At 34.8% G+C, this 12,170-nt stretch overlaps 1 protein-coding gene across 9 annotated transcripts in view; it reads right to left on the bottom strand.

Moving 5' to 3' along the window:
* The window catches only part of AHI1 (Abelson helper integration site 1), a 210,286-nt gene that overhangs the window by 153,639 nt on the left and 44,477 nt on the right, over positions 1-12,170 (bottom strand). For all 9 annotated transcript variants that reach the window (XR_451825.2, XM_057527846.1, XM_057527848.1 and 6 more), the window contains 4 exons: positions 9,740-9,863; positions 5,588-5,817; positions 3,890-3,996; positions 1,195-1,313 (listed from right to left, as the gene is read on the bottom strand). Coding sequence is in view for 8 of the 9 variants with exons in the window: in XM_057527846.1 (XP_057383829.1) it covers positions 1,195-1,313; positions 3,890-3,996; positions 5,588-5,817; positions 9,740-9,863 (580 nt within the window). In the remaining variant the exon portion in view is untranslated. The remainder of the gene's footprint in view (positions 1-1,194; positions 1,314-3,889; positions 3,997-5,587; positions 5,818-9,739; positions 9,864-12,170) is intronic.

The raw sequence follows: 12,170 nt of genomic DNA, 5'->3' as shown, positions 1-12,170 counted from the left end.
GCTCTAATTTCTATTGGATTCTCTCTCAGCATTCCTTAGCAAGAAACCCATGCTCATACAGACTAACTCACTCTGCCCTGAATACAGCTTCTATTATTCTACCTCCAAACTTTATTCCAGGCTTTTCATGTTTTCCACCCTAGTGAGGACACTGCCATCTTGTCTAAATTCTACCCATCCTTCAAGATTGAGCTCAAAGACCAGTCTTGCCACAGAGACTTTAACAGAAGACTATATTATAGCTATCAGCTTTACCGTTGCCATGAAAAATACAATCCTTTTATTATGTATTTATATTCATTAAAAATACTTACTGAGTACTTGCTATCTGTTAGGTATGATGTGGGTACGATGTATAGAAAAAAAGAATAAGCAGATTACAGTCCTTGAAGATCTCACAATGTAGCCTAAGTGTTTCATATGTTATTTTGGAGGTAGTACAACTAGATTATAAATTCCTGATGAACAAATTCTGCTTATCATTCTCCTACAGCACCCATGCCAGTGTCTCAAACAGTTCTACATAAATACTGAAGGGCTTAATGGTTAGCCCTAAAGTGATAATTGCAGAAAAAACTAATCTAGATTACCACATTTGCCTTTCTAAATACAATAATGAAATTTAATAAAATAGCTTTCTCTCATTTGTTTTACAGGAACTTCTAACGTCAAAACCAAAGCACACCAGAAGTCCATGCTGGTTTTCCTAGAACTCTGCTTCTGCCTTTTACATTAAGAGTATCTCTTTTCATTTGCCTCTTTTAGAAATAAAACAAAAAAGAAAAACAAGGATGTATGAATCAAAAGCCCTCTCATTCAGGCATGATAGTAGATCATAATACTATGTTAAACCAATATCACAGAGATAAAAGATATTCGATGGCAGAAGTTTCTTTTTTTTTATTGTGAAAATAAAAAACAATAGACTACATCTCAGCCTAAGAACTATTCATATTTTGGGTCAGATAATTTTTGCAGAGGCCTGTCTCATGCACTGCAGGATGCTTAGTGATATCTCTGGTCTCTATCCACCAGATACTGGAATAAACATTCAAAAGTGTTTCTAGACACTGCCAGAGGTCCCCTGAGGGACAAAATTCTCTAGTTGAGAACCACAGCTGCACTTTATAAATATGAATTAAATCATTACTTATTCTATGAGCACTTAACCTGCAAATACTGAAATATACTTACATTCGGAGATCCATAATTCTCAAAGTACTGTCTTTGGTATGAATTAACAAACGTTTTCCATTGGGATGAACCTCCAAGTAACTTATTGGAATCCCCTTAAACTCACTCTCTTTAATTTCCTAAAATGATTTTAAAAAAGATTATAAAATATTACCACTGTAAAATTTGTCTAAAGTTAAGCCCTTTTAAGTGTACAAATTTAATTTTAAGATGTCATTTTCGATTGCACAATACAGGATGTTTTAAAATTGTTAGCAAAATTATTCCAAGTAACTTCAGGTTAAGGATGAAAATAAAGCTGCTAAAATGTATTTTTTGGTTGTTATGTAACACCATATTTAATTAGTGTTTTTGTAGTATATTCCCAAACAAGAAGCACTTTCTACAAACACATCTTCTAACACTACACTGTCTATCATCAGATAAGAAACTTTCCAATTTTTATAAATTCAAAATTAAGTATAGAATTAGCTCTCAAGTTCTATTTCAGTCTCAGATTATTTCTTCATACATCTACTTCCACTTGTCCTGAAAAAGGTAAATTATCAGCATCTTATTCTGAAATAATTTAGCTTAGCTTGTAATTTTTTTTTTTTTTGGATACTTAAGGCAGCTAAATCTTCTACTTATAGAAGAAGACTATAAGTAGACCTGATTAATGATGTCAAGAAAGACACAAACACTGAAAGAGAATCTGCCTGAACAAGCCGTGTATAAGGACATTTTCCAAAGGTTCTTGTTTCGATTACCAGGAGAAAGACAAAAATTGCAAATGCAAAACTGCTTAAACTAAAGTCTAAAGAGTCAAGAGAGGGTCTGCTTTAACCTGTAGGCAGAATTCTGAATTAGCCTTCTTCTCCCTTGAGGACCCCTTATTCTTGCTCACTTCTCTTAGAGGGTCTCCTCTTCAGAGGTGGGTTGGCACCAGCTGAGGTGGGGTACAAACTGCTACAATCCTAGTATCAGCACCTGAGCCCCTCCTACTGCTATTTGGTGCTAAAACCTGCTGTCAGCTTTTTACAAGTTACAGAATAAAGTCAAATACTGATACCACAGATGGGGATTTTACTGAGCCCAGCTACAACGATTTGGAGGTGGAGATGCACTGCTGAAGGTGTGAGCAATTGGAGCAACACTTACACAGATGCAAATGTGCAAAATCAAAACCAGGGCTGCATAACAAGTTAAGTGTTAGGTACAGGTTTGAGAAAGCTGCTGGTAGATTCAGTGTTTGTAGTATCTGTTAACGAATTCCTTCATATTTTTATCATATTCATGCTCAAGCCCTAGTTCTAAAGACCATGCCCTATACCAAGGACTGTGTGCAATAGCACATGGGCACCTCATCTTCAGGGACAGATGTGTATAACCCAGCACCCCTCCCCCCACTGCTGGTTGAAGAGAACCAAGTAAGAAATTGCAGTCTCCCATCTGTCCCAGGACATAAGCTACTAAAAAGACATCCCAGCTCATTTCCTAACTTTCTATTTTCGACTGTCTCAAGTAACCACCAGGAGGCAGATTTCCAAGGTATATTTGCCTTTTGGTTACTATATTGAGGTAAAGAAATACATGATTTTTAATACAAATAATACACTCTGCATTGTAGACTCAAATGATTAGAAATGGTGCCTTTGGAGCCTTGCCAATCCTCTAGGTATCAATATGTAAGTAATTAGAAAGTTCTTTTCAAAGTGTGTGAAATTAGGCTACAACATGAATCCCAAGCCATCATTCATTAATCTGACAGACTAGATGAGAATGACTAAAAATAGAATAGACTGGTTTTTAAACAGGTCTGACAGCCTCAACAGATTTAACTAAAGTTCCTGGAAATTCTTTTTCATGTAGAATGTCTTTTTTTCAAACAGGGACAATTATAATCTATTATGAAGAAGAACAAAACTGAAGAACACAGGTATAGCATGTAAGACAAAAACTATATCAATATTTATAAAAACAACTCAGGTTGAATGATTCATTTTGTATTTTTAACTTAAACATACTAAATATGCACTAACAAAGTTGCTTGGTATACAAGCCATCTTTAAAACACTCTGCTTCAAAAATGAGATCATTCATTTGTTTCTGTCAATTTAGTATATTTCAAATGAAACAATTACTGTGATTAAATGATAAGCCCTCTCATATTTATATAATCTTGATCACATAATTTTGAGGGATAGCACTGTTAACAAAACCTTGAACACAGTGTTTTTAGTGATGTTATGAGACCAAGAAAAAAAGAATCTGAATAGCAGAAAATGTAAGTTATTATGTATAGATGGTGATATAACATATACCTCATTTTGCATAAACTTCAGTAATGGATCCCTGAATACCATAGGGCAAATTAGGGCTCAAAAAAAAAAGAAACCAAAGCCTAGCCAAAATGAAGAAAATTTCACTACGTCGCTATATTATCAATTAGCCATCAGGAAGACATGATAATTGACTTCTCAGGGACTGAGAAAACCTTAATTTCTTTGAAAAGAACGAACGGAATGTCCTGACATCTTTTTTTTTCTCTTTTTTTTCTTTTTTAACATCTTTATTGGAGTATAATTGCTTTACAATGGTGTGTTAGTTTCTGCTTTATAACAAAGTGAATCTGTCCTGACATCTTCAAGTCATGTGGTTCAATTTTTTTTCCCATTTCTTTAATTAAATCCCCAAATATGAAATGGCTCTATACCTTATTTACACTCCAGTGACGCACTGAGTGTTGCACATCATTAGCTTTGACATACGTATTCCAAACAACAATCACCCCTGTGCAGTCTCCTGAATACATGTGATTACCTATTTAAAAAAATAAAATTACTTACATATAAATGTCACACAGAGTTTGAAACAAATATTATGAAATTGGGAAAACACATCCCAATAAAACAAAGAATTGAAGGGCTATTAAAAGGCATTACAGTTTTAAAAAAGTCCAAACAGCAAACAATCAGATCCCAATTATCTTAAATGAATTCTTCACCCTTTTGAATTATTTTTGATGATTTATTTCCCTTTGTCACCTACCTGAATTTGAATACAAAAAGAAATGAGCATCTCAGTTTATGTGTACGTGGCTCAAATTCCAAAGCTAAACAAATTATTTGAAATATCCAATATGATCTGTATTGCTCACCTTTATTAACCTATATAATCTATTTTATATTCCTGGAAAAACATCTATACTCTAATATATACTGTTAGCATAATGCCTGAGACTTGGTAGGAACTCAATAAATGACCAGGGAATGAATAAAATAATAAATAACAGGTGCTTCAGTTCAGTATCATTTCTTAGAGTCAAACCATCTTACAGTTGAATGGGACCTCAGAGATCATCTTCAACTTCATAACCCGTCAGGAATATCTTACAAACCATTATGAACAGATGGTTGTTCAGCAACTGTGAATGTAATATTTTACACAAAAGTAGCTTATTCAACTGATGAAATGCTCTATATATTAGAATGTTGTTTCTAATTCTGAGCAAAGAAAATCTATTTCCTGCAGCTTTGGCCCTACTTCTACCTACAGAGCAACGTAGACGGATTTCTCTTTTCTTCACATCTTAACCAAATATTTGAAGAAATTCTTCATCTCTCTTTTATAATCTGAGCTACTTCTATTATGACAGAATTTTCAGACGCCTTCCTATCCTTGGTTGACCTTTCCTGAATGGGTTCCTACTTATAAACATCCTTATGGTTGAACTGAGTACATTAGCAGTATTATCATTTTGATCTGGATCCCATACTAATTAATTATAGCTATACACACCTAGTATCTGAAATAATAGAAAAGGTGACTATTTAATAATGAATTTCTTTATTCTTTCACCTGACAAAATAATCTATATTTTATGTCCTTAAAACACTATCCATAATACTCATATTCTAAGATTAAACCTTTAAATAATTGCAAATCTCCCTTCTATATGTTTCTGTACTTAAAAAAAAAATCCTGTTGCTACATTTAAAATATATATTTTCAATATTCCTCTGGGATTTCCCCCCCCATCTTCCTCATTTTTACCCTTTACATAAAACGGCCCTTTAAAAAACCTACTAGAGAATAATCACCAATCCAATGAAATATATTTTGCAATTTGGAACAGGACTGGTTGTTACAGCAAAGATTAGTTGAATCAAAATGTTTAGAAATTTATTGACTTCAAAATTAACTAACAATTCCCTCAGTGCCAAATTTATGCCAAGGTCTATCATATGATCTGCAAAATATACATAAATCTAAATATGCACAAACATATTTAATTTTATCTGATACATAAAGTCACTCTCAAGCTTAAATAATTATTATCCTAGTGAAACAGAAAATTTTTTTAAATTCTTCATGTAACTAGCCTTCAACTGGAATATATTCTTGGACATACCTTCAATATCAAAACAGAGAGAGTTGACGAAACTTTTGTGATTGTCAAATTGTCGGATTAATATGGCAGGATCCTCTCTCATATCAACTTTCCATATACGTATCACAGAATCATAGCATCCTGTAACCACCAGCTCTTTTACAGCTGGGTGGAATTTAGCCGTGTAAACAAAAGACGGATGAGGTAAAACTCTGAAAGTATTTGTATTGTTTATTTCATTTTTCCATATCCTGGAAAAGGATAAAAATGTTACATATTGCTTCTGAAAGGCAGACATTTCTCTAAGAACCAATATGGGCAATGGACTTTATAAAAGTAAGCAAGTGACAACAACCAATGGTAAATTTTATAACAATAAAAATAATGTGATGACATTATTTGATAGCCAGAGTTCTTTCAGTTTGACAAAGCTATTTCTTATAGTTATTTTCAAGCATAATGGTTAATTCCTCTACTAATTGTAATCTATACTGTAAAATGAAAAACTGTACTTGTATATGTCTGTACTTTTTAAACCTACCTATTTTTGGCATTGAGTAAACACATTGAATAGTTGGTAAAATACTGCATTTAATACAATATAAGTAAAAAATAAAATGGAGAAATTTCAATGATTTCCCATTTAGGCTGTGTATATTGTTTTTCCAAAGTGCTTACAGTTGAGGGTTTAGAGAAGAGGGTATTCTATTAACTTTATATTTGTAATTTCGAAGCATAGATAATGAACATAAAGATCTCAAAGACTTAGAAGGCACGTTGAAATTACTATATAAATACTTAAAATAACATTAAAATCATTACAATATTTTATAGAAAACAGGCTATCTAACATTGAGCACTCACTTTATGTTTAATATTCTTGTTATCTCTTCCTTTATATAATAGGTGATTTAAAAGAAATTAATATTGTTATTGCTACAGTCTTGACAAGAGTAAACTCTAAGAGTTAAACTATCATGTTAGATAGTCTGCAAGTCAATATGCAAAAATAGGCAAAATCTAGGAACAAACAGGTGCTTTAGGAGTGTGAAGCACTCGATTTTTAAAAATTTAAGTTATCAGAATTAGAAGAACTTATTAATTTTTTATTATGGGGATTTATAGTTCACCGTTTTAATTACTGTCTAAGAACTGAAGCAAATTAAGTCCTTTTCAAAATTATCTATAAAAAAAATACAGTTGCTATTCAAGAATAACATTCTATAAGTTTTCTCAGCAGCTGCTTAAAATACAGGATATGATCTTTAATTACTAAGAATCCAAACTAATAAATGAAGGAAGTGAAAGAACATGTTTTCAAGTAAAAGTAAAGCATGTGTGTCACTGCATAAACATTTTTACCACAGTAATACTTTCAATGAACATATGTAACATGAAATATAGTACTTATAGAAAGAACAAAATCACTAATTTGGAGGGAATATTAAGGAGAATGCTAAAAGATAAAAACTTCAGTGGCCTGCTAATAAATGTTAGCAGCATTATCTGAAATACTATATAACAAGAAGAAATGAAGCAACTGTACCTTAAAAACAGCTCAATATAATTAGAACAGACACAATATTTTAAAATAAAAAGCTTTTTACATAAAAGCGGAATTGGTATCAATGATGGCTTTCATCACCCAAGCAATGGTAGAATCCAAGATCAAAAGAAATGTATTAATGGGTTTGTGAAAAAAAATCAGATTGACCGTAGACAGAGAAGAACAGTGATACACAAATCTGTAAAGACCAGATGAACACACAAACAAATTATCAGAATTAGGAAAGAAAAAAACATTCCGAAGTTAAAACAATATGTGTGAAGAGAGGGCAGAGTGGGTCCTTATGGGTCTATTTGGGAGCCAATACACATGGACAAGTCTTTCTGATTATATTAGGAGCTGCTGATCTGTAGTGTTCTCAAGTTATACTGAAGATAACTAAAGATGGAGATTTAGGTTAAGCCCATCTAGCAGAGAGCTAACCAATGGAAAACAGTTACTCAGGAGACACTAACAGTAACAGGTGACGGTGACCCCAGGGGATAATAGAAGACCTGGGCAGAAACCCGACCTCCTGCCACTTCTGAGCATTAGCAACTCTGGTTCTCTTCCTTTTGACTTTAGCTCATTCAGTGTAAGTATTCTTCACCTATTTCAAAAACCCCACTGTCTTTTTCGTTCTAGCCACAATGTTTCTCTCTTCATTCAGTTAATCCTTCACAACAATATTTTTAGGATGTAAAGAGTCCTAAATTAGTATCAACTTCCAAGCTACATAAAGAAAAAAAGATCCTTTACTACAATATATGCTGTGCGAGGAAACCCAAGTTGACTTCAAGAAATGGTAAAATCTGAGCTGGGTTTTAAATGATGACTATGAGCCCACCCTGGCTTACAAAAGGCATTTAGATGTGTGTTGAGTGAATGAGTTGGGCAGGAAGGGGAGGAGAAGGGCATGTCAGCATAGGAAGAGTCGACAGGTAACATGGAGATGCCAAAGAAGATAAGATGCTAAAGGTATTTGAAAAGATTGTGTGGGTGAGGCGGAGGGTACATGGGACGTGCACAAGGGACTACAGAAGGTCAGTGAGGGTCATGCCTGTCATGCCATGCTAAGGAACTGGAATATTTTCCAAAGCGCAAAGATTTTTAAAGTCAAGACATTATGAAAGATGGTTTTGGAAAGAATTTTAGCATAGCAGGGATGGAGGAGCTAGAGGGTGAACACTGGGAACGCTTAGCAGCAACAGTTTAAGCAAAAGATAACAAGGACTTGAATTAAGGCAACAGCAGTGAGGATAGAAAGAATGTGACAGAATGTGAGACTTTTAGGAGGCAGAATTAATATACTTTAGAACTACCTGTATGTAGAAAAGAAACACGAGTACTACTCTGAGTTCCCAGCTTGGGAGACAGGGTGGATAAGGATGCCACTAAAAACTATATGAGGGCTAAAAAAGGAAAACAAAATTTGGTGATTTCCGTTATGGATTTGAGGTGCCATTGGGCAATCCGGACAGAAGTGTGTAATACAAAGTTGAATTCAGAAAAAGAGAAGGAGCTCGAAGTCATTAGCATATGAGTGAGATTCAAAGCCAAGGAGATGAGAGAGACCAGGATAAGCACACCAAACCACAGAAGACATCGAATAAAGGATCTTGGGGATAAGCATTTACAGAGAACAGGCAGAAGAAAAGGAACAGGAGAATGAGAATTGGTCAGAGTGATAAAAAGAAAACAGAAGAGGTTGTCAATGAAAACCATGACTTGTAAATATTTCAGGACTGCTCAATAATGAACTATTGCAGTGAAGGCAAACAGGGTAAGGACAAAAGCTAGCCAGTGGATCCGAAAATTAGTAAGAAACTGCAGATCTCTCAAAGAAAGTTTACACAGCATGGTGGAAGTGAAAGCCAGACTAACTGGGGGAACGTAAAGACAGTGTGTGTAGAATGCTTCTTGATGGGGTAGAAAGAAAAATAATGTGGTAGCCTGAAAGGCAGGAGGAGTTTAGAAAAAGATTTCCTTAAGATAAGGAGATTTGAACATACTTCTGAGAGGAAAAAATAAATAGAGAAGGATACTGAAGAGACAACAGAGGTAGGAAATAAATGTAACAGATTAAAAAAGTAACTTTTAAAATATCTTACTGTGATACTTATTAAATTGGAAGGGGCTAAATTATTTTCAAACTGACATTTTGAAAAATGCAAATAGTTGACAATCTATTAAGCTCTTAAAACATAAGGTGCGTATTCATTTACTGACCCTACACTGTGCATTGAGCAGCACCATGTCCTGGCCTCTGCATCCAGCTAACAGTGGAGACAGAATCCCTGCCATCAAGAGTTTATAGTCCAGGAAAAATCTCAGTTGTTTAAGAACTTCATCTCAAAATATTAATCAAAGAGTGTACAAAATGATCATTTAAAGACAGTGAAACATTATATATTACATAAACGAAATATATTTAACAGAATGTCTTTAGGAAAAACGTTTTCATTACTTCTTATTTAATCAGTGAGTCTGTATGATGCATGTTTATGACGGTTCCTTGATAAGCAAAACATAACTGAAGCATAAGAGTAGTTATATCACTTTATATTCTCTCTGCTGTCTTTGAGGGCAAGCAGCAAACACAGCAAGTACTTCTCAAGTATACTAACCTGGCAGTGCCATCAGATGATGCAGTAAGGATATAGCGATCATCTTCTGACCAGCAAAGATCATAAATGATATTGAGGTGGCCACACAATTCTCTCATGAAACGTCCAGAAGGAATTTCATATACTAATGAAAATATTCAAAAATTAGTATGCTTCCAGACAGAGGATTCTTAACCGAATAACATAAAAATTCATAATTTATAATAATTTGTATACCAGGTAAGCACTGTCTATAAGAATATTATCACCAAAGACATTTTCAGTATTAAAAAATGTCAAAATCTACTTAAAAGTAAGTTTTCACTTGCTTTAGACACAAGAATTTAAATACCTAAAATTTTATAATGGGCTACAATTAACAATTATTCTTATCTCTTCAAAGCAATCCTAATAATCTTTGATAATCAATTTATTAATAACTTTAAAAAACTATTTATTTAGGCTGTGCCGGGTCTTAGCTGCGGCATGCGAACTCTTAGTTGTAGCATGCATGCGGGATCTAGTTCCCCCACCAGGGATTGAGCCCAGGCCCCCTGCATTCGGAGTGTGGAGTCTTACCCACTGGACCACCAGGGAAGTCCCTCAAATAACTTTTAAATTGCAATTCACTTCAAAGATTCTGTAATTTGGTCTTTCATGAATAAGGTATTACTTTATCTGAAAATCAATCAAATTCCAACCAAAATTTAACTATTCGAAGCAATGAGAAATTTAAACTGTGCTATTGTGAGAAAAAAATTCTAATACTAAAAATGATAGACACTACTGTCAGAGAATGAACAGAGGTTTAACCTGATAAACAAGGCATTGTGGTATGGCTATGTTACGTATATATACAATGAAATCTAAGATAACAACTTAACACAGAAAATAGTTTCCAAGTCTCTACTTCCACCTAGTGGTAAAACCAACTGCTCTTTAAAATATCAAGCAGTACATAAGAACTTCTGTAATAGCAAAATAAGGACCTCGGAAAATCTGCTTCCCCATAAAAGCAACGAGAACACTGGCAAAAATTGTCAAAATTAACTTTTTCAGAACTCTGGAAATGAAAGGCTTGCAAAAATCTGAGGAGCATTTATTAAAGAAAACAGCTGAAATCTTGGTAAGAACACTGAGCTCTGTGGTGTTTTAACTTGTCCTGTTCCCATTCCCCTCTCCCAAGCTCCAAAGTAGACTTAAAAACCAACAGCCTTGAAACTACGAAGAAAACCAGCAGCCTAGCAGCTATGGGATGGGGCAGAAGAGGCCTGAAGATCTCCAAAGCCCCATCTCCAAGATTTATCACTGCTGGACAGCTTGGCAGCTCCCGGAAAGGCTCCACTCTCAGGGCTTGGCTTTATCTGAGCTGGCTCTGAGCATGATCTGTGTGAAGAGCCGTAACTCTAGGGTGCATGAAATAATCAGTGGTGTGGCTATCTGACACAGTGATACCAGGTGCGCCTAAGAAGAGGCTGACCAAGAAATTCAAAAGGAAAAACTGGGAATGAGATGTCCATAGGGGACTTTGAAAAGCTCCAATATATTCTGGGGAATCTAGAAGAACACATACACATGAAAAGCTGTGTACATACCTGTGTACATACTTGTGCAAGAAAGACCTGAAAGGCCTTGTCTCTTACTGTGACTGCCCTGAGGACTGTGCAAACAGTAAGTAAAGGCTAAGGCAAAGTTGTAAACTCCCTATTTTAGAATTGAAAACATATCCCAACACACACACACACACACACACGGCACTTCGGCACAGGCTGGGAGACCCGTTCACTCAGGCATTTAAAAATCCCTCTCTAACCATTAGCGGACCACTAAGCTAACCAAGCAACGACTCCAGGGGTAAAACCTGACAAAGGATAAAGACCACAGAATTAGTCCAGGAACATTACTAAACAAACAGCAACAACAACAAATCCCAGGTGGACAGATGGAGGGGGGGTAAAGAGGGGAATCTGATTTCCAGAGTTGCCACATTGTAATATTTAAAATATGCAATTTTCTAGGGAGACACACCCCTAAAAAAAACCCAAAATAGTAAAGTATGGCCACACACAGGAAAAAAAGCAGTCAACAGAAACTGTCTATGACACTGGTTTCCTAGATAAAGACTTTAAATTCACTTGTATAAATATGTTCAAAGATATAAAGAAAACCACATCTAAAGAACGAAGGTGTGAGAATTATTTCTTACCAATTAATAGAGTATATAAAAAAAGACCAAGCAGAAATTCTGGAGTTGAAAAGTACAATAACTGAAATAAACAATTCACTAGAGGGGCTCAACAGCAGATATGAACTGCCAGAATAATCAGTAAACTTGAAGACAGGTCAACTGAGATTACGCAGTCAGAGGGGCAGAAAGAAAAACAAACGAAGGAAAATGAATAAAGGTGCAGAGACCTGTAGGACGCCATCAAGTGTACCAATATAGAAATGA

This window comes from Balaenoptera acutorostrata, chromosome 14 (genome assembly GCF_949987535.1).
Source record: "Balaenoptera acutorostrata chromosome 14, mBalAcu1.1, whole genome shotgun sequence".
Classification (NCBI taxonomy): domain Eukaryota; kingdom Metazoa; phylum Chordata; class Mammalia; order Artiodactyla; family Balaenopteridae; genus Balaenoptera; species Balaenoptera acutorostrata.
The sequence above is the reverse complement of the archived record's forward strand: the minus strand, read 5'-3'. Positions and strand labels throughout refer to the sequence as shown.